Source organism: Littorina saxatilis, linkage group LG1 (assembly GCF_037325665.1).
Source record: "Littorina saxatilis isolate snail1 linkage group LG1, US_GU_Lsax_2.0, whole genome shotgun sequence".
Lineage (NCBI taxonomy): Eukaryota > Metazoa > Mollusca > Gastropoda > Littorinimorpha > Littorinidae > Littorina > Littorina saxatilis.
In genome coordinates this window covers 98,591,517-98,615,317 of record NC_090245.1, presented here as the reverse complement: position 1 = coordinate 98,615,317, position 23,801 = coordinate 98,591,517, and the positions used below count along the sequence as shown (strand labels likewise).

General features: G+C 41.6%; 2 protein-coding genes across 3 annotated transcripts in view; one reads left to right on the top strand and one right to left on the bottom strand.

Annotated features, from left to right (window-relative positions):
- Positions 1-23,801, top strand: part of LOC138947050 (insulin gene enhancer protein ISL-1-like) — a 62,409-nt gene that overhangs the window by 14,487 nt on the left and 24,121 nt on the right. The window lies entirely within an intron of this gene.
- LOC138947037 (uncharacterized) lies at positions 12,745-15,601 on the bottom strand. The gene is made up of 2 exons (XM_070318468.1): positions 15,447-15,601; positions 12,745-15,010 (listed from the first exon to the last, which is right to left on the bottom strand). The coding sequence occupies exon 2, from the start codon at positions 14,996-14,998 to the stop codon at positions 13,286-13,288; it is 1,713 nt and encodes a 570-aa protein (XP_070174569.1). The 5' UTR covers positions 14,999-15,010; positions 15,447-15,601; the 3' UTR covers positions 12,745-13,285.

Genomic DNA, 23,801 nt, shown 5'->3' with positions numbered 1-23,801 from the left:
GTTTGTTGGTTTGTGGTTGGGTTTGGGTTGGTTTAGTTTGTTGGTTTGTGGTTGGGTTTGGGTTGGTTTAGTTTGTTGGTTTGTGGTTGGGTTTGGGTTGGTTTAGTTTGTTGGTTTGTGGTTGGGTTTGGGTTGGTTTAGTTTGTTGGTTTGTGGTTGGGTTTGGGTTGGTTTATAGTTTGTTGGTTTGTGGTTGGGTTTGGGTTGGTTTATAGTTTGTTGGTTTGTGGTTGGGTTTGGGTTGGTTTAGTTTGTTGGTTTGTGGTTGGGTTTGGGTTGGTTTAGTTTGTTGGTTTGTGGTTGGGTTTGGGTTGGTTTATAGTTTGTTGGTTTGTGGTTGGGTTTGGGTTGGTTTAGTTTGTTGGTTTGTGGTTGGGTTTGGGTTGGTTTAGTTTGTTGGTTTGTGGTTGGGTTTGGGTTGGTTTATAGTTTGTTGGTTTGTGGTTGGGTTTGGGTTGGTTTATAGTTTGTTGGTTTGTTTGTGGTTGGGTTGGGGTTGGTTTAGTTTGTTGGTTTGTTTGATTGTAATTGTTTGCCTTGAGGTGCCAAAGCTTGGTTAAAAGGGGGGAGGGAAAGACACACACACACACACACACACGGAGAGAGAGAGAGAGAGAGAGAGAGAGAGAGAGAGAGAGAGAGAGAGAGACACACACACACACACACACACACACGAACACACACACGAACACACACACGAACACACACACACACACACACACACACACACACACACATACACAGGGAGTTTGTGGGTGTCGACATTTTCTACAGTTACTATTTTATTTTTTCGTCGCCAGTTTGTACGTCTGTATGTCGAACTGAGGTAGGGGTTCGTGTTTCGTATATAATTATCCCAAAATAAACAATAAGAATCATTTTGAGCCCTTCAGTAAGTCAAACGGGAGTCAACCGAGCCTTTCATCATTATAAATCCTTGTAAATGTGATGATGACATTTAGCCTTCCACAGACTTAAGACAAACATATCGACGGCTAACGCACTTTACTTTCCAAACCGCTTAAACTTATATCACAAGATATCACACACACATTTATCAGCAAAATATCCATTAACTTTCGCTTTGAGAATAATTACAAACATACGCACAAAAGCGGCTTCAGTATATCGTATCTCCAGGTTATTTTTATCGCAGTTGTGTGTATGTACATTTATGATTAACCACTCTGCTGGATGATAACGGGTTTTGTCTCAGAGCTCTCGTCTGGTTATTGATAGAGAAAACAAACGGGCGGCCAAACTACATACACCGAAGGAGGGAGATTGTTATACCAAGCCTGAAGTTTATACATACTTGCGGCAACTTCAAAACCAAGCGTGTAGGAGCTTTAATGAAATCTGCTGCGCAATCAATAATCTTGTGATTCTTTTTTAACCTGGCGTCGATGAGATCAGCGAGTTTGTTTATCATTGTTTATTACGCGAACGCGCTTCTTCAGCACACAGTTTTGCTTCTGTTTCGTCGGTGCTTGGGCCTTTCTTCGGCACCGGTACAACGGTCCTAGGGTGTTTTCATGTTATCGTTGGGGTGCCGATCCGAATGATTCAGTTGTCTGGGTCAACAGCCAATCGCTGTCTAGATCTCTGTTCGTAGATTTGTGTCGGGCGTTCCGATTGGTGGGTGTTATGAAACAATGCTGTGCACTGTTTGCAGACCGACCCGGAAGCGAAAATAAACGGGATCAGGGCTTGGATCGCGGAGAAAATAAACTTGAGTGTAATCGCTGCCGCAAAAAACAAACGTTGTCAAAAGTTTACAAACAAGACAGAAGTGTATCAGAAATTAATATTTCAGATTTGCTGGGGAAGATTTTGTATACAGAATTAGATTTTGTTCTGAGATTGTGAACTTGGAAGAAGACCTAGACTCTCCTCTCTCTATACCCTCTCTCCCATCTCTCTCTAACGCCCCTCTCTCTCTCTCTCTCTCTCTCTCTCTCACTCACATTATCTCTCTCTCTCTTTTTTTCTCTCTCTCTCGCTCTTTCTCTCTCTCTCTCTTTTTCTCCTCTCTCTCTCTTTTTTTTCTCTCTCTCTTTCTCTCTCTCTCTCTTTCTCTCTCTGTCTCTCTCTCTGTCTCTTCTTTCTCTCTCTCTCTCTTTTTCTCATTGTCTCGCCCGCCCCCCCCCTTTCTCTCCCCTCTCTCTCTCTCTCTCACTGTGTCTCTCTCCCCCCCTCTCTTTCTCTCTCTCCCGCCACCCCCCCCCCCCCCCATCCTTTTTTCTCTCTCCAAGCCGATCCCTTCCCTTCCTGTCTCTTTTGCTCTCATTGTGTCGTGTAATTTGCGTCAATTTTCAAATGCAATGCGACTAGCCGACTTCATTGTAGCACCGCAATTGGATTAGGAAGAAGCCGCCCGCCAGCTGTTAATCATCTCGCAGTTGTTCTTTTCAACTCCCTATGCACACGCCGTTGTGTGCTATTTTGGAGAGGAACAAATACGACGGCCCGAACTGACGGGGAGAGTCTTCGCCGTTAAAGCGTTGCTATTGAACGTTTTGAGGACAATTTTCTGATAATAATAGCCTATTGGGAGAATTTTGCTTTGCGTGTTACTGACAGCATAGTTATGAAGGTTTTGTCGGCTTTCTAGCTTTTAATGCATTGTTTGTTTGTTTGTTTGTTTGTTTGTTTGTTTGTGTGTTTGTGTGTGTGTTTGTTTGTTTGTTTGATTGTTTGTGTGTTTGTGTGTTTGTGTGTTTGTTTGTTTGTTTGTTTATATGTTTGTATGAATGTGTGTTTGATTGCGTGTTAACGCAGTTTGTTCTGATGTTTTAGGGGCTTTAACCCGCAGAGATGTACGGGTATTTTGTTCTGTTTCCGCTAACATGTATACAATACGGTATGATCAGTAAACAAACACAAAATCATAAAGAAGAAAATTACAACAACAGCAAAAACAAAATTTGGAGCGTCTGCTCATAGAACTACTTTGTAACTTATCTAGTTGCATAATGTCTGTCAAAGATGGTAGATTATTAACACGACGTGAGTATATTCATGCAACTCAAATCAAGATTGCTTTTTTTGTCAATCTCAGTAAATTGTCTTCACTACTCTTTTTGTTCTGAACAGCAAGCGAACATTATCTTACATTGAATGTGATCCTTAGAGATAACCGTTCTCATAAATTATTGTCAAATATTAGCTTTAACCTCCACAACTGAAAACTAAACCGGTCAGAGTTCATGATTTCTAATATAAATTTTTTTAAAAATTTTTTTACAAATTGAAATGACGGAGAAATAAGAACGCGCGTGTACTTGCTGTATTGCGATCTTACTAACAGCTTCCTCGTTAATATTGTCAAACAAAAATCTGAAAAGTGTGTCATTAAAAACTATCACCCTTTTCCCCAAACATAAAATAAATAAATTTAAAACAAAAAAACCACACACAAAACAAACTCAAAAACAAATTGTATTGCCTTAATTCATTTAAATAACCCACTGCGCCCATGCACCAATTTGTCGACCACAACGCTAGACATGACACTAGAAAATGTAACCTGGGGGTTAATTATTACGGCTCAGTGTTCGGTGCGTCGGTTTTAGGATTTTGTAAACAATAATGGAATTTTGACAGAAAAGTGTGGTAACTAAACTCTCTGATTGAGCGTCTTTTGTCATGCGACAGCCGAACTCGCGTGGAAAACCTGTTGCCTTTGACACGTGGCTGAAACTTGAATTAAACTGTCGATCGATGATGCCACCCCGGGTAGAATGCTGAAGTGACGCGGCGAAGTGGTTGTGACACAGAAAAACTGCATGTCTGCCGTTTTGGTTTCTTTTTCTTTTTTTTGTATTCCACACATTGCGTATATAATCTGTTCTGCATCTACTGCGCTTTGCTTTTGCTGTTTTATTCATTTTATACAGTGGTCAGGTTTAACGAAAGTTTTCTTTTTAATTTTAAGAACTGCTTTCTAAACAAAAACAAAACAAATAATTTTTTTATCGAGGCCAAATCAACTGCAAGACATTACTGATAATGATTACGACTGAAATCAACTCCGCAAAACTACTAACATGGAAAATAAAAGACAGAAGATTTAGAAACAATATGAGTCGCTGGCGATAAAAAGAAAATTAACCGTTTTTGAATATTGTTTATTAGTATTTCTCGACATAAAGAGATGTAAGGATATTAATACGAGTCATTAAACTTTTAAGAAGAATTAGAATAACAAGAATAAAGTTAGGCTATATTTCTGGCCCTCTAATCGCTTTTATCTAAGACCTTGTCTCCTCAGCTTTTTCTCTTCCAATCTTTCGAGTCAGAATTTGTCTAAGATAATTAACATTTCCTTTTCATCTATTTATCAAATACTTAATCTAATGCAAATGAATTTATTAAAAGATTAAAATAAAATTATTCAGTTTCAGTTTCTTGAAATTTTAAAGAGAGAGTCTACTTCATGAAAAATTTTGTTAAATTCTTCCCTTGTCGTCGGAGGACATCAAACCAATATCACCCGCAACGCATAGCGGCACGCCGCCGTACGGGAAAGCACGTGAAAAAATCAATTGTTGTGGCCCCGTTTACCTGTGCCCCGTCTTGTTCGGCGATGCGCGACGCCGTTTGTTGGTGTTACGCTTGATGGCAAACGACCTGCTCCCTCCGAGGATTCTCTCCTCTCTTTCTTTCTCTCTTTCTGTCCTCCCTGTTGGATTGTCACGCATCGATGGTGTTGTGTTGTCTGTTCTCTCTCGTTACGCCTCGACTGTTTGACCTCACCGTGTGGTTGACGTGGGGAATGGGGGGAGAGAGAGAGAGAGAGAGAGAGAGAGAGAGAGAGAGAGAGAGAGAGAGAGAGAAAGGGAGGGAGGGAGGGAGGGAGGGAGAGAGAGAGAGAGAGAGAGAGAGAGAGAGAGAGAGAGAGAGAGAGAGAGAGAGAGAGAGAGAGAGAGAGAGAGAGAGAGAGAGAGAGAGAGAGAGTTTTTTTTAAAGTTTCTTTCCCCATTCAGTATATGCGGCAGAACTGTTTTGTTCGCTTTAAATTTTCGCGAACCAAAACCACACTCCGGAAAATATTAAATAGCAGAATGGTGACTCTCTCTAGAGGTTTTGCAGAGAACAACCGTTTCAAAAACAAGAAAAGTGACATTCTTCCTCACCCCTATACCGGCAGAAAAAAACCCCGCAAGAGTTCTAATTGCTCCTGCATACCAGCGCCAAGTCATTTTCCTTTCTTGATCAAATCAGACGAACTTTAATTGGTGGGGAGCATGATTAACCTCAAACAAATATTTCAACACAGGTTTAGGTCCAAGACTTGATCCCCTCACAAATAAAACACAAAACCCACCCATGCAGTGCAGCCTATAAACTCTCTCTCTTATGAATACCGTTACCTGTCTGTGAGATTCACTGAGTTCAGTCAAACGTGACAAGTTAATTTGTTTGGCCAGCTGGGTCAACCGCAACTACCCGACCTCTTCAACCGGCGTTTAGGGTCATTACGGGTACGTCGAGTGGCTTAAACGGTTACGTCAGTTGTCGGTGGGGGGGTTCTTGGCACAGGTTGGTGATCTCAAGTCTGAACAAGTCGCGTAAGGCAAAAATACAACATTTAGTCAAGCTGTCGAACTCACAGAATGAAACTGAACGCAATGCAATTTTTCAGCAAGACTCGTAGCATCGTCAGTCCACCGCTTGTGGCAAAGGCAGTGAAATTGACAAGAAGAGCGGGGTAGTAGTTGCGCTGAGAAGGATAGCACGCTTTTCTGTACCTCTCTTCGTTTTAACTTTCTGAGCGTGTTTTTAATCCAAACATATCATATCTATATGTTTTTGGAATCAGGAACCGACAAGGAATAAGATGAAAGTGTTTTTTAAATTGGTTTCAAAAATTTTAATTTTGATCATAATTTTTATATCTTTAATTTTCAGAGCTTGTTTTTAATCCAAATATAACATATTTATATGTTTTTGGAATCAGAAAATGATGAAGAATAAGATGAACGTAAATTTTATAAAAACTTTTTTTATTTACAATTTTTAGATTTTTAGTGACCAAAGTCATTAATTAATTTTTAAGCCACCAAGCTGAAATGCAATACCGAAATCCGGCCTTTGTCGAAGATTGCTTGGCCAAAATTTCAATCAATTTGATTGATAAATGAGGGTGTGACAGTGCTGCATCAACTTTTACAAAAAGCCGGATATGACGTGATCAAAGGTTTTTATCGATAAAAAGAAAAAAACCATTCGGGGATATCATTCCCAGGAACTCTCATGTAAAATTTCATAAAGATCGGTCCAGTAGTTTGGTCTGAATCGCTCTACACACACACGCACACACACACACAGACACACGCACGCACACACACACACACACACACACACACACACACACACACACACACACACACACACACACACACACACACACACACACACACACATACACCACGACCCTCGTCTCGATTCCCCCTCTATGTTAAAACATTTAGTCAAAACTTGACTAAATGTAAAAATAGGAATCATTGATCACCAAATGTTGAAGCCTGAAATCAAAGTAATTTTTTTATGTCCCCGGTCGGTCGTCATTCTATTTCCGTGCACAGTTTAGGAATCACTTACGCAGAATTATATGTATAAGCCTACATATAAGTAGAGGTTACATGCCGAGTCTCAGTGATTATCAAAAATAATGGTCGAAGTTAGCGGATCATGAAAAATGCGAGCTTCAGCTCCAGTTTAAATGCAGTATGTTTGCATTGTTTGGTCTGGAGATGTATATTTCGTACATTGGAGCGCAGTTCGGAACTTTTCAATCGCTAAAGTAGTTCCCTCAAAGTCTAACTCATCAACCTGTGAGCTATCGAGGATTCAGGCCCGTTGTTGGGTAAGTGATTTTGGTTGTTGGGTAAGTTACCGAAAAATAACTAGCCCTACACCTTTACAGAGAGAAAGAAGCAGAGGGGGGAATAAATGTATAATATATATCTCGAACATTATATATATCTCGAAAATAAAGTATTTCCACAAACAATTGCATGCTCAACAGAGAGCAGCCATGAAATAACATAATGTTACCGTAGATCTATATATTTATGATCTACATTTTGTATTTATTTAGTTTTTTCTTCTTCATGGATTTATTCGTTCGATCTATTATTCGTTCGTTCGTTTGTTCGTCCGCCCTTTCGTTCGTTCGTTTATTTATTGATTGATATATTGATATATATTTATATATATCTATTTAATATTCTTTATTTATTTATTTATTTATTTATTTATTTATTTATTTTTATTTATTTATTTATTTATTTGGTTGTTTGTTTGTTTTGCTTACCGCCTATTTAATTGTGAATTTATTGTAGATAAATTTACCTGTAAACGCGAACGTTTTTTGATGGAGGAAGTTCTGATTTGATCTGTTAGCATGACATATCGATTTTTTTTTAATACGAGGAATTCTTTGTGTGAGTGTCAAACCTCAAAAGGGGACCCCCCCTCCACTCACCACCGCCATCCCTACCTCCACCCTCTCACCAGCGCTTTTGGCAGTGGATGAATATTTGTTTTGGTAAAGTTCAAATTGGTTTGCTGGGCTGCATGGTTCAGCAGTTTGACAATCCTTTTTAAAGAAAGAAAGACGGTATTTTTGCTGTGTTTCTAATTAACGTTTGCTGTTTGAAGTGAATGTCTCCTTTGTTAGTATTTGCTGTTTGTTTTTCGTTTTCTGTGGTGTTTTTCTTGTGCAAACTGTTCTCAACATTCAGTAGGTTGCTCATATTTGCTTTGTTGCTGTGAAGTTAGTGCCATTGTAAAGTATTTCTTTTTCAAAACACGTTTGGGGGTTTTCCACTTTGTTCCTTCCTAACATTAACGTCTCACAGTACCAGAAACAAAACATAAAACTTGTATTAGCTTGGATAAATATATGCTTGTAGTGTAGTAATATATAAACAAAATATTCAACGATTCCGCAACTTGCCTCAGGTAAGAAATAAAAAGTAAAACACACATACAAAATAAAAATTCCAACAACCCTGCATTTTGCCGAACTTGAATAAAAGGTAAACACTACATCTAGGCAGGGTAAAAGTCACCAAATAAACAAAAGCACGCACACTCACACACAAAACATACACACACAAACACACAAAACATACACACACAAACACACAAAACATACACACACAAACACACAAAACATGCACACACAAACACACAAAACATACACACACAAACACACAAAACATACACACACAAACACACAAAACATACACACACAAACACACAAAACATACACACACAAACACACAAAACATGCACACACAAACACACAAAACATACACACACAAACACACAAAACATGCACACACAAACACACAAAACATACACACACAAACACACAAAACATACACACACAAACACACAAAACATACACACACAAACACACAAAACATACACACACAAACACACACTCAAGGAAACATAAAGTAAAAAATCCGGGAAAAAACAACACACATCTAACAAGAGGCGAAGCCTTCAAGGCTCACGTAAGAAATCGACAAACAGTAACACAAACTCAATCACTCCGTCACACATACACACACACACAGTAAGCATAGGTGACACTGTGCAAGAAAGCGAGACACTAGATCTAGATCTGTTTGACAGTTTGTCTGCAAGCCTACTTACAGGGACACGACTGCCAACTAGTCTCGGCCCGCTCAAAATAACAATGACCGAGACTTTCAGTAATTCCTTCGCGTGACGTCTAACCCTCTTACGCCATAATGTGACGTCTTCAAATGTTAAAGTTTCTACCACAGATGTATACATACATACATACATACATACGCACGCACGCACGCACAGACAGACAAAAGTTAGCATCGCATAGGCTACACTTACGTGAGCCAAAAATCGAACCAATTCGACACCATTTTCCACACCGTTGTCCACACCTTTCCCGGGTCACACTCTCGGGTACATGAGTAAATACTGACACCCCTTTTACCTACGGGACCGTCAATACTACAGGTATTGCTCCTGGCTTCGGGTTCAAACACTGCGGCGGCCATATTTGTTCCGGGCACGCGACTTTGTTGACCCGCGATTGGCTGTCACAGCAGTCGTTTGAGAAGACCGGGATTTTCAACGCTCTTAAATTCTGGCACTGTTTTTCAATGCCTTTTTTGACAGAAAAGAGTAATTTATGGGTTATTTGTCCACTGGTAATTTCTGTTTTGAAATTAAATGATGGGGAACATTGCTGTGGGAGAATTAATCATTTCGGATAGGCTGCGCAGAATTTTAGGTAACAGTTTAGTTCCAGCCGAGCTTTTGTGTTACATTTTCAATGTCATTTTCAAGTGCGATTTCCCCCAAAAAAACTTATCTGTATTTTTTTTCGACGAAATAATTATGTACCATTGACGAGTTATTAACAGAATAGTACTGACGAATAAAAACATTCGAAGTAAAGAAGAGAGAGAGAGAGAGAGAGAGAGAGAGAGAGAGAGAGAGAGAGAGAGAGAGAGAGAGAGAGAGAGAGAGAGAGAGAGCGATGATGAAAGAAGCGCTGAAAGAAAAATAAAGTCTCTCGGCTGATGAATTGCAGTCTCGTGTACTTGTTCGTCCACAGAGTAGACAATTAACGCGCGAGCACGGTAAACACGCGTAAATCTCAAGAGGTTTGACCTGATTTTTGTAGGAGACAGAAAAACGTCCACAAATATCGATCAATACGCCACCGTCAAATCCAGCATGGCGAAACAAAAAGAGTTTAAAACGGGAGGTTAACTCTTTGATCACGTGTTCGCCTCTCTCCGTTGCCTCCCTTGGAGAGTACTGTTACCCCCCCCCCCCCCCCCCCGCACATTCTAGACTTCTCTTTTAGATTTTTGGTTCACGGCGTCTACAAATCTCCCCCTGTTTTAAGACTCCCTGCTTTTCAAGATCTAATTGTATTGTAAACTTTGGTTTTCATTTTTGACCCATATATCTACAGCTTCATTCCGTTTGCATGTCGCGTGTTGTATCATACTATCAGCTTGCTTAGCTTTTTTTCAGAGCACACAATTTGATTCAATTCAATTCAATACAACTTTAAATTTATTATCTGAATGCACACACACAGAATCCCCCCCTCCTCTCTCCCTCCCCCGCTGTTTTGAAGTCTTTAAAAGAGGAGTTACACAGTAACATTGTTCAATATCCCAACTCTGTTCAGAGTCCAAACGCACCTAACACACACAGCTCTTGTCATGGTGCACATTCTACAGTGCTCACCCCACAGTCCTCTTTCTGTTTGGCTCCGAGCGAGCGGCACGTGCCCTAGCTTCCGTCCTGTGTGCGTTTTGCACGTGCACAATTCCTGTGCTTTCTGGCCTGTGCAATAGGCTCGGTGCTCCCGTCGTTTGTTTCCTTTGCTGTCCAAAACTCGGGGTCCCGACCGTGGCGGGTTGTTTGCTTGAGATGAAAACAATGCATTGACACACTGGCCGGGACGGGAGTTTTTACCTGTATTGCTCAGTGACGGGGGGGGGGGGGGGGGGTGTGGTTGGGTGAGGGTTCGGATCCTTTGAAGGGGAGGTAACGCGTGTGCGTGTGCTGATTTTTTTTTTTACCTGTGAACATTTTTGTGAATGTTTTTTATTTCTTTTTTGTAATACAACGTTTGAGTAAAAACACACTTTTTAGAACGCTTGCTATCTGTGCTTGGATTATCGTTTCTTTATTTTTGTCCACCGGTAATGGAAACCAGGGAAAGCAACTCTTCCACAAACCATTCAAGCTTGACAGAGTTATTTCCGAACATCAACTCGCCGTCCGGGAATACAACTGCCGTATGTCTAAAAACCACATTTTTCAGGAGACGAAAAAAACTATTTATCTTGGTCACCATTACCCAAAATTCGTCGTTGTTTCACACAGAACATTGTTGTGATCTGGTTCGTTTGCCTATTATAATTTCTCTTTGAAAAATTAAGTCCTTAACTGTTATTTTAACACTATGCTGATTTTTTGACAGAAAGTCGGAAACAATACTGCCGTAAGTCAAGTTACGATGAGAGTGATGAGAAATTGGCGCAAATGTAACTGAGGTAACTCGATTTACGGCAGTTGTATACAGATTGAGAGAGATCTCTTTGAAAGGATTTCAAAGTTACGGTATTTACATTGCAGATTTAAGTAGTAGGATAGCTGTCATGGCAAGTTTTAGATGTATTAACTATAATGCTTGATGTTTGCCGTTTTATTGAGAGAAAAAACCGTGATTTAGTAATGTATTTGTTTAAATTTGGCTGTGTGTGTGTGTGTGTGTGTGTGTGTGTGTGTGTGTGTGTGTGTGTGTGTGTGTGTGTGTGTGTGTGTGTGTGTGTGTGTGTGTGTGTGTGTGTGTGTGTGAGAGAGAGAGAGAGAGAGAGAGAGAGAGAGAGCGAGAGAGAGAGAGAGCGAGCAATTTGTCCAATTACGTTCAGGACGTTTACTTGTAACAGCAAAAGTTCAACTTTATTCATGTCTATAAAACAGTTGGTTTAAAAAAAGGTCATACCATGACTATTAACTCCATTAACTCTAAATTTGCAACAAAATGAAAATAGGTAATGATTCGTTTGTGCTATCTTCATGAACACTGATGTGAGAAAAACAAAACTGGGTTCCTGTCTGTGGAACAGTTAGTTCAAGTACGTATTAATGTTCGAACATAACCAAACTCATGCCTATTGAACAGTTTATAACCATAGTCATTCAGCCTGAACTTGCGACATTCTGTAGTCAAAATAAAACGTCGTTAGTATTGCTTATGTGCATTGGTCTCTTTAAATTGTTGTCATTCTTTAGGAGCTGTTGGCCTGACTGTTCATGCTCACGTTCTGAACACCTGAAATGTGCTGGGTGTAAAAGAAGAAAAGAAGTTCACACCCACCACGAAACTCTATGTGATACTGCTCACTTGAACATGAACGCCTTTTTCACTGTTTGAATGCTGACCACAGTAAAGCCAATTAGGCATCATGGGGCAACGATCTGAAGTAGTGGTGATGTGCCTTTGGGATGATGTACCTTTCACAGAGATTGACCAGATCATTGTACTTCTCTTTGGTAATCGGTAATGGGGCTTTTGAAACGTTTTCCAAGACAATGTCAGCAGGATCTGGGATGCTATGGACAGCTCTCAGTTTTCGCACCAAATTGAGCTGGCAGTAATCGCCTGTGTAGTCATAACCAACGTCTACGACATTTGGTTCTTGTGACGATAGCTTAAATCTTTTCACGTCCAACCACCTAACTTTCTCTTTCTTTGTGTCCAACTGGAAATTCTTCAACAGCTCTGCTACTTTCTTAAAGTCGATAAAGTCCGACTGAACCAGCTCGTCAACAATGTACAGAGGTGCATGTCGCTTGGCTGTTCTCATATTCTGTGCCCACTGGCTCGGGGTGTACACGGCCACGTGTCTGCTCATCCGTTCAATGACAGAATGCATGCTGTCCCCTTCGTTCTGAGAGTGACCCGATACAAAGAACACGTGCTCTATTTCATCAAAATGAAACTTTGTCAGGGCATACCAGAGCATTGTAAGGAAGTTTTTGTTCCTGTTTTGCCCTCCACAGCTGTCCGAAAATAACACCACTTTCTTGACACCCCCCTCTTTGCTGATGCGTTCCAGGTATAAACACAGCTGGCAATCTCATTCGATCCCCTGCTCGATGCAGTTTCTGCCCAGACATTGCAATATCCTTGTCCGTTTCTGTAATCATACACTGTCAAGTTGTAGGTATTCAGTTTTCTCTTGTAATACAGGCATGACTCAACACTTGAAGGGGTCGGCAGAACTTCTTCAAGATCAAACACTGCCGCTGCAAGACTTGGATCATCCTTTAATCTCGCTTTTACTTCATCTTTGAATTTTCTGCTATCTTCTTTCATCTGGTTATGCTTTTTGTACTCGCCCTCTTCTGTGTGATCGTAATATCCGTTCTCATAGGCGGCACAGATATCACATCGGTCTTTCATTCGTTTATGGAAGCTGATGTTGAATTCACGATTAAAAACATATCTGTAGGTGGTTTCACTAGCGGGAGCTTTGCATCCTTCCTTTTCCCGCTTTTGAACGTAGAGCTCATACATCTTCAGCAGACTGAGGGAACTTTCCAGGTATTCTCGTGTTGAATCTTTCCTTGCATAGTGACTCTCCACTCTCGCAAAGCTGTTGATGTGCTTTCTAATCTCATCCTTCTCACTGTCCTTTGAGTTGCCTCTTTGGCTTTGCTTTCCCCGCTTTTCTGCATCACAGGTTCACAGAGAGTTTATATTCTTCAGTGATGTGGCAACAACCGTGTCTGATATATCCAGAGTATCAAGAAACATCTTCTTGCAAACTTTAACTATCTTTCCATGGATGTGCAGGTGGTATTCATAAGTGGAACCTCTCCTTGAAGATGACTTTGTGTGTGTACTTTTTTTCTCACGTTTCTTGACTGTTTTACACAAGTACTGCCTCTGTTGTGTGAGACAACCCAATTTCCAGAAACTGTGAAAAATTTGGATCCTTTCATCCTCTGAGACTTTTGACTTGCACTTATTTCTGCATTGGTCCCCACAACCTGATTTCAGCTCTCTTTTTCTCTTGAGTTTTCCTGCTCTTGATACATAACTTTCTCCACTGTTCCTGAGCCGTTTTCTCTTGTTCTCTTTCCAATCATCCTCATGTCGGAGTCTTTTTCTGGATTGCCTCGGCTTGTCCTGAGTGGGAACGGTAAATGGACTTGTTGCTTGGGAATGTCCTGCAGTGGGTGATCCAATTAAAGTATTGCTTGCGTCACTGTCACGTGTTTGCTCACTTCTTATATGCTCTGGGTCTGTCACTTCCTCTTGGTTTTCAGAAGATGCAGGGTGTCCTGCTGTGCTACACCAAACAGCATCACCATAGTCTTCATCCCAGCTCATCTCAGATGATGAACAATCCAGAAATTTCAATTCTTCCTTTGAAGGAACATAATCATCGCCATCGCTTAGATGATCCGAAGAAGCCTCTGACTCGGCACATTCAGTTGTCAAACACTGGTTAATTGTTGGAAGTGGGACATCTCCATCCGATTCATGCTCCATTTCAATGCACGGATCAACATTCCGAAGGTGACTTAGTGGAATGTCATCCTCGTCGTCAACTTGTCTAAGGTGGCTAAGTGGAACATCATTGTCATCCTCGTCTTGTCTGCCTTTTCTTGGGTTAATCAAGGGAATGTTATCCTCATCCTCACCTTGTTCAAGGTGTCTCATTGGAACGTCATTCTCATCCTCATCTTGTCTGCCTGGTTTAAGACGGATCAGGGGAATGTCATCCTCATCTTCAAATTGTCTAAGGTGGGGTAGTGGAACAGTGTCTTCCGTCATCTCAACAGAGGCATACACATTCACAGCTTCAAACACAGCCTCGTTGGACATCCCGAGCGACTGACACAGATCATGCATAAAGCTGATCAAACTCTCAGATCCTTCATGCTTAGTAACACAAGCACGACCTTCAGGATGACATATTCCTTTCTTATCCCTGCTGTGGGAATCAAATACGTAAAATGTTGACAGAACTTTCATGATGCCAATGGTATAAGAAGAAAAGACACCCCCAACAGTGAAGACTGCAGCATGTTCAATCTGTTCAACAGTTTGCTGTAAAGTCACTGCACCCTCATCGAGGGAAGCATCTCTGCTGCCAAGCATTCCATTGCGATTATTGTCGACATGAAGGTTTACTTTGCGTCCTTCAATCACTACAGTTTGAATAGCTTCACTGGGAAAAAGCACTGTGACGTCATGGGCTTCAGCTGCAGACAAGTACAGCCTGTCTCCGTCATGTAGTATTTCATCAAGATCCTGCGTGGTCCACAGAGACACGTCCTTGACACAGTGATGTGCCACTGCTCGCATTGCCATGGCCGTACACTGCCTTCCCCGACCCTCGAATCTGGAATCCCCTTGATGAAAGCTTCCTCGGACATGGATTCCCATGGTTGGCAAACACTGACCACAACAGAAAGGAAAGCAACGCTTTGAAACTCAAGGACAAAAATATGGCAAGATGGGGCACGCCCATGCTAAGCATGCCTTACTAGATTTCAAATCTTAAAAATATTTATGAGACTTATGATGGTTTCACTCGATATTTCATTGCAGATACTGTTCGTGGAACAAAAGTAATATTAAAGTGTACTAATTTTTCAAAAAAACAAAATCTCAACAACAACAAAATCTGCCAGAATGTTACGTGTCAGTCAGCCTGCCTCGTGTCTCAACCTGCCCCGGTGTCCCCCACCAATACAATTATACAAAACAACGAAGTTGTGCTAAATAATGATTAATACTGGTTATTATAGTCTTAAATGCTTGGTAATATGCATTGGTTTATTTTGATATTCGTTGTAGGCTTTATTCAGAGATCTTGGATATTTTCACTTACCTATTTTCGTGGTTTGATGCTTCAGCTTTCGTGGTTTGATGTTTTGGCAATTGTGGCGCCAAACAACAGGAACAAGAAAGTAAAATAAAAATGTGAATCGCAATTTTTACGAAAAGTATTAAAATTGAAGAGAAAGCTGGAGAACAATTGTCGTATGTGAGAAACTTGAGGCATTCCTAGCAATCATTTTGTAAAAATCTGCAATGCTACAACCGTAAGTTGACATACGACAGTTGTGTATCCGGCAAAAAATGAAAAATACAAATACAGTTGAGGTAAATCAATTTACGGCAGTCTTCTTCCCACAAGATTCGAAGTGAGTTGAGATACAGTAATTGTTTTTTGATGACAGGGCGTTTATTTATAGGAGATAGTGTTTACGACTTTGCTAAGTTATGCCCCTTGATATGCTGATATGGAATGCCAAAAATGTCAAAAAAGCAAAAAATGGAGTTACGGCAGTTGTATTCCCGGACGGCGAACTGTAGTAGAAACATGACTAAAAAATTTTTTTTTTAAACTAAACAATTACATGCAACTCGCAACAATAACGCAACTGTATCACGAGAACACAAACGACAACATTCTCCATCAATCCACTAATGAAGATCCACAAACAGACTTCTCATCCCGACACTCTCGCCCTCCTCTTTCTTTGTGAACAATAGCGCATCCAAACAAATTAATTCTTGGAGGAAAAAGACAAAAGAAGACTCTGGGAGCAAAACAATGCGCTGAGCAAACAGGTTCCAACATGCAGAAAACACAAAGCGAGGGGTATCGGCGTCTGCAGGAACAACAAGGCAAGGGGTGCGAAGGTTCCCTGTGGGGCTCCCCTCAAATGCCATCGTGGTAACTTTTTTACCTCCTTCCCTCTGTACGTGTATCGCTCTCACCTGGAATTAACCTGCTGGGGATACGATGTTCGATGGTGCGTGTGTGGTGGTGGTGGGGGGGGGGGGGGAGGTGTGTGAGGGTGGGAGGGGATCTTCAGATTGAATCAGCTGACGTTTTCCCCAATACTTGAAACAGAAAAAAAGCAAAGAAATAAGTAAATATTAAAAGCAGAACAAACAGGAAAACTGGTCAAGAATCATCATTGTGCTCGTTTGAAGCTTTGATCGAGTGATTTCTTAATAAGGATTACAGTTCTCGAAAATGGAGATCTTCCGCGTTTTTCTTCTTTATATTTGACAGAAAGAAGTGAGTAATTTTGATAGTTGTGGCTCATTCTTATCAAATGAAAAAAATCTTACTGAAACTCGCAATGGATGTGATGTAGGGCTATACACACTGGTTTATCTACAAGCAGAAACCAGCTTTTCTTCCTGCTGCTCTTTGATGATTGTGTTACGTACAAGTATAGGCTTGCAACGCATGCATCGTGCAGGCGCAGGTTAACAGACGCAAGTTTTACTAATATGCACGCACGAACGAACGCACAGCTTCGCAGCAGTAGGTAAAGCTGGTTTCGGCTTGTAGGTATACCAGTGTGATGCATTCCATTTTCCCAACCCCTCGCTGAGACTTTAGCAAACAACAAACAGGCCTACAACACGCTCGACACAGATCAGACGCCCTCTACCCCCCCCCCCCACCCCCACCCCCCCTCCTTCCACCCCTCCTTCCCCTTCTGTGCTCCTGACATTCAATCCACAACACATCAAAAGCGCTGCCAACAGACGGCTCGTGCTTCCAGACTTTCCCAATCCGAGACAGAGACCCGTTAGCACAAATGCCAGGGCCACCAACAGTAGCGGTCTCAGGAAGGTCATCAAAGACCGCCAGCGACCACCAACGTCTACAAACACAGCACTGCAGCGAACACCGTTCATCATCATCATCATCGTGCGTTGACCTAAAAGGCGGGCCGGACAGTGAGACGAGCTTCACGTGCTATTCGATGTGTCCCTTGGTGGAGATTGTCGGGTTGGGTTGGGTTGGGTTGAGAGAGAGAGAGAGAGAGAGAGAGAGAGAGAGAGAGAGAGAGAGAGAGAGACAGACAGAGACAGAGAGAGAGACAGACAGACAGAGACAGAGACAGAGACAGAGAGAGACAGAGAGACAGAGACAGAGAGACAGAGAGAGAGAGAGACAGAGAGAGAGAGAGAGAGAGAGAGAGAGAGAGAGAGAGAGAGAGAGAGAGAGAGAGAGAGAGAGAGAGAGAGAGAGAGAGAGAGAGAGAGAGAGAGAACGTGGTTTGAAGCTTGAAATCTGGAGGATCCTGACAGCGGCCGTGTTCAAATGAGTTAAAACACAAAACAACAGCAGACCCCAAAAGAGACCACCTGAAGAAAAACAAGTCGCGTAACACACACACACACACACACACACACACACATACACACACACACACACACACACACACACACACCACGACCCTAGTCTCGATTCCCCCCCTTCCTTCCTCCGAAAACGGCGTATGGCTGCCTAAATGGCGGGGTAAAAAACGGTCATACACGTAAAATTCCACTCGTGCAAAAAACACGAGTGTACGTGGGAGTTTCAGCCCACGGAAGAAGAAGAAGAAGAAGATTCCCCCCTCTATGTTAAAACATTTAGTCAAAACTTGACTAAATGTAAAAACCAAACCAAACCAACAAAATTAAATTCGACTTACATTTAGATTATTACGAGAGACTCCGAATGTTTGGTGGGTGGTTGAATACTGAACAGCATCAGAGACAGTCGTGCCTTTGCGGCTTCAATGATCGTTCGCCATACAGATGGACAAAACCCCATGGGATTCACACAGCACTGTGTTATCGTCAAAGGAGCCGTTATACAGAGGATGAGGATAGTACATCATGATGTGGTTCATCAGAGCTACATGCCCATTGCTCCCTGCTCGTATACGATAGGTGGACAAAGCCCTTGGGATTAAGGGAACAGTGTTCTGTTGTTGTTGTATGTGGTGCCCTTTTATGACCTCCAATTCAAGACTCCCTCCTTTTTAAGACCGTATCTTCTCAGACTTTTTGTTCAGAACCTCTGTCAATTTACCCCCATTTTAAGACACCCTCCTTTGAAAGTACTGATTTTCTCAGATGTCTGGAGGTTGTAAAAGGGGGTTCCACTGTATATCTTATTGTCCTTGGCCAATTCCCCAAAAGGAAACCGCAATGAACCGTTAGGCTGAGATTTGCCAGCGGCGAGCATACTACTTAGCGGTATGCGTTCGGAAGAGCATGTCCGGACTCTGGACAAGTCTTTGGGGATTTCGGACTGAACTGATCAGGCGGCTCTGATAATGACCAATATTTAACACTGAAAAAAACACATTCTAGAACTTGTTATGGGCCATTTATCCTCCTTACTTCATTCAAAAAACTTTCCCATCTTTAACAAAAGGAGCAAGAAGAAAAGAAAAAAAACCTTTTGATGTGCCATCGATAGTCCTTACTTCAGTCAAGAAACGTTCCTATCTTTAACACAAGAAGCGAGAGAAAAAAGAAGAAAAAAAACCCACCCATGCATCTCAGCATCCCGGACTGCTCTTGACGCGAAAAATCTTTCCAATGACGACGACTGTCCTCAACGGGGTCGTGACAAATGACCCTGTCATCCCCTTCCCGTCCATCTTCCGCCCTCCGCCTCCCCCCTCGTCCCGCCTCCGCCCCGCTTCTTACGTGCTTGCTTCGCCGTCGCAACACTCAAGTCTCGCGAGGTAACGCATTAGTCACGTGGTGCCGTCAACTGCTTGCGAGAGGGCCAAATGTCGCGAGACTGATTGGTTCTCATTGGTCAACGTGTCTAGGTGGTGAAGTTGGAAAGTTTTCGGTTTGAATCTGCTTTTGGCGTTTTCTCTCAGCTTTTTTTCTTCTGGCGCCTCTTGCCATGAACTATGTTTCTTCACGATATTTTCTTGTTGTCGTTTTTTTAGAACAAAGTGGACACAGCAGGGACTGGTCCTGCTCCAGACTAGTGAACAACTGGTTCTGGTTGATTTGATTTCATGCTAATTTTTAACTGTCTGCATGGGGCACGTAATATAAACGTTCTCTTGAGTTCGTATCCCTATTTCTTTGTATGATTGTATCATGTTCATATTTAATAAAATAAAAAATCTTGTGTAAACCAATTGGTTCTCTCCAAAATCAAGTGCCGTTACTCGGGAGACATAAAATACTGACCATCCACGTGGAGGTCGGGGCAGAGGTCGTAAAACTGACTAAACGGGACTTGCAATCGGTCAGCGAAGAGCAGCGTACCGTGACACGACGGTAACTAATGGAGCATGTGTAAGTTTTGCGACGGTGCTGTGACCACTCGTACAGTGGGCTGTCGTGTATTGCGAGGAAAGACAACATTTGTGGATGACTTTGTCCATGGGAATCATCCTGTCTTGCTGTTTGATAGAGTGAGTGCGTGGGGCCGTATGCCTGCATCCTAACAAGATAGTTCACTGCAATGTTGAATTCGCTCAATTCGATAAAACCTTTACGCAATTCATTGCTACTTTGATGTCACTATTTAATTCTTTAATGTGAAATTAGTTTTTTCTGGTGCATGTCATTTAACCTAAGGTTTAGCAACAGTAAACGTGTAACCGTGTTTTTTTCCCTGAATTAAAGGTTCCAAAAATGCAGCCTTTCTTGTTTTGTTTATTCTTGACTTGGGACGTAAGCACTCTTATCTGTTTTGGAATTTTAGCAACGGTAGTTCGGGGCAAGTATTCGTGTGCATGTACATCTTCTGCCGAATCCGATTTTTTTTAACATGGGTAGCTTGAAGCAAGTGCTCTAGTGCATCTACATGTTCTGCCCAATCCGGACTGATGCAGGGCTGCAATTTTACCCCTAATTCTTTCTTTCGCTCCCATCTGCTGGGAGTGTCTGCCGATGCATTAAATTTAATCCTGTGTTGGATAATCATGTAAGACAAGCGAATAGATCTGAGGTGACACCAGCGTGGGGTTCACGACGGCCAGTCACTCGGAGTGGATGGACACTCTCCAACCACTCCGTCATTCTGACCACAGACGGGCCCCCTAAGTCCAGCTGGAGTAAGTTATACAGTAGAACTCCATTTTTAAGACCTCCACAAATCTGAGATGATAAGGGTTTTAAGATTGATGGAATCTTAAAATGGAGATGAATTTGCAGACGTTATGGACAGAAAGTTTGGCAAATGTCTTGAAAGGAGGGTAGTCTTAAATCGTGGGGGTCTTAACAGGGGGTTCCAGGGTTTCCTACTTACCATCTCAAAGTCCGGAGGTGTCGCCGACAACGGCATCCATCCTTACCGAGCTCGAGACAGGTGTGCTGGTAGGATTTGGCTTTAGCAGTGGTGTCGTCACAATTTAAGTGTAGGCTTAGAATGAAAGAGACTGATGTGTATGATTGAAATGTAGGCTAAAATGAACTCTTCGGTGAATTTGCTAGCTTTTGGGATGTAGATATTTTGAGTGTCTTTGTCGAATGTTACTTCTTCTGATAACGATAACGAAGGCGTTCAAAATGTCACTTTTTACGTCTGTAGTAAATATAGCGTTAACACTGGATAGTAAAGAAGAAGAAGAAACTAACTTAAAATGCATAATTATGTACACATTGGTTGCATTCTTTCAAAACTGTACAGTCTCCTTGGATTTTACCCCAAGAAAACATTCACAACTATATATACTCAAGTCTGCAGAATTACGTGCTCGCGGTAATTAGACGTGGCGAACTTGCACTTCCGGCTCTGGTCTCGGCGCAAGGCATGTTTTCCGCCAATATATTTTTTTGTCAGTCTAAGCTAGCCCACAAAAACTTCGGATTTACGAGCGAAGATAAGGCTGAGGTTTGTCGCAGGGATTATACATAAGACCTGCAATAAGTGAGGCGTCCGTTTAGGTATGGAGTTAATGACTTTTTGCCGGCTTGGACTTATTTCACTACGAAGACGGACCGACACACTGACAAGCCCGAAATAAATTCTTGTGGCGGTGTGTCCAGAGGTGTTGAAGAATTCTAACGACAGCAATAATGTTGGAGGGTGTAACTTGGTGTACCTCCATGTATACTATAGTTCAGACCCAATGTCATGGATATACAGATGTCGACAAAGTGTAATAGCATTGTTGCTTCAGCATCAGATAGTGAAGACAAATCCGAGATTTTCTACGACGAAGTTATATTATTATTGAAAACTGGAGTATTGTGTGTGCTCTATTATAGTGTGATATCTCTTTGGTGGGTACTTTTAGCCCTGGTTGTTAGGAATTTCGACAAGTATTGTTTTGTGTGCTGTTTTTTATTTTCTTTTTTCTCTGATGCCATTTCAAGACATTTACTGATTTGTGGGACTTACCGAATTTAACTCTTGTAAAATTATTTATACCTTTAATGCCATACTATTGTTTACGGAAATTACCTGCGAATATGAACGAACAAAAACCCTCACAACTGGCCGTATAAAATTTCATCTCACACGGCATCACTGCAGAGCGCCTAGAACTGTACCCACGGAATATGCGCGATATAAGACTCATTGATTGACAACCAGTTCATGCCAATTAATGTAATCATATCGTTATTTCAGAAAAAGCGCTCCCTCTTTCTCTCCCTCTCTCTCTCCCTCTCTCTCTCTCTCTCTCTCTCTCTCTCTCTCTCTCTCTCTCTCTCTCTCTCTCTCTCTCCCTGTTTATATTGTTGATGCCTTATTTGTACCCTTTACACGTTTCAGTAGATAAATGTACCTAGTTAATTTCATAACATGACTTATGTAACGATGTTACATTGCTATTACTTGCAACGTAGTTGCTTCATTGACTCCTCAGTTTCACGGATTTTTTCTTCCCTCGAAGTTTCACACGTTTTTTGTTGCTTGAAACAGTTTTCATTATACTTTTGACAATAATATGTCATGTTCGTTTGTCTGTATATTTGTGTTTGTTTGTTTAGTCTGTTAATCGTTTGCTTGTTTGTCGTTTGTTTTATTACTTCTTTAATTGACATTCCAACATTTTTAAAACGTATTATCATTAGATTAAACCCTCCCATGGGCGAGGGCTGGATGTAAAAAAGCACCTGTTTGCTTATGCCATTACCCTCGTTAATAAAGAATTTGTCATTGTCATTGTCATTGTCATTGACATTGCCATTGTCTGTCTCTCTGTACCTCTTTCTATACCCCTTTTCCTCATCTCTTCTCCGCCTCTGTGTCAGGTTTTTGCATAGTCAAACAAATTAAGGCCTGGCCACTTCAACCACTGAAGACACCCGAGCCTTTCGCGGGAGGAGGTAACTCTTGTGTCTTGTACACGAGCAGAGTTAGTTTTCCTTGAATACTGCCTCAGCCTTGTCTTTACGATATCGGTGATGATAGGACTCGAGGGGAACCTCTTGAGCACGCTAGGGGGAAATATTTTCAATATATAGGGGAGGCGTATGAATACAGAGTCGGCAGCAAGAATGTCAAGTATACATTTTTGTTTAGCCCCCTCCCCCCCCTCCCCCGTTTCTTTCATGCATGGTTGCATACTTTGCTGACTTGTTTTTGTTTTTGGGTTTCTGAATGTTGACGTAACGATCAAAAACAAAAGTTAACGATAAAAATACAGAATTAGGCTGATAGAGAAACAGAAAACATCAAACAGACAGAAATAAAAGGGTAATATTTTTCTTCTAGTGTGTGTGATGCCGGAGTTTCATTGCTTCTTTGCTAATCTGTTTTCTTGGTCTGCCGCTTTGTCACCAAATCACGACCGTATAGCTCTTATTTACCCCATTTCTGCCACCTCTTTCAAAAAGAAATAAACAGAAAAGCAAAAACCAGGAGGAAGAAAATGAAGCAAATGGCCAGCATCCAACTAGCACAAGACATATAAGTGCCAATCCATAAGCAAAAACGAAACAAAGAAACAAAGAAACAAAGAAAATAAAGGAGAAAAAAATGAAGCAACTAACCAGCATCCAGACAGCTAACAGAAATAAGGGCGGGGGGGGGGGGGGGGGGGGGGGTGTTCATACTGTGTGTGCGATGCCGGAGTTGCACCGCGTCTTTGCTAATCTGTCTTCTTGGTCTGCCGCTTTGTTACCAAATTACGACCGTATAGCTCTTATCTACTCTATTTTGTGCCAGCTCTTTTAAATAAAAAGAAAGAAAGAAAGAAAAAAGGATAGAAACAAGAAACCAAGAAAAAAGAAGAAGAACAAAAACAGAGCACAAAAAAACGAATCAACTATATGACCAGCATCCATCTATAGCTCCCGACATATAAGTACCAATCCATAAGCAAAAAGCCACACGTACTGGCCTCGCAGGGAGGAAAAAGGGGCGGGGCCAGAGCCAGGCCAGACGGCTGCAGGAGGTAAAGACAGCCTGTTGATCCTCCCTCCTTTATCGATCTCTCCCTCCGTCCGATCTTTG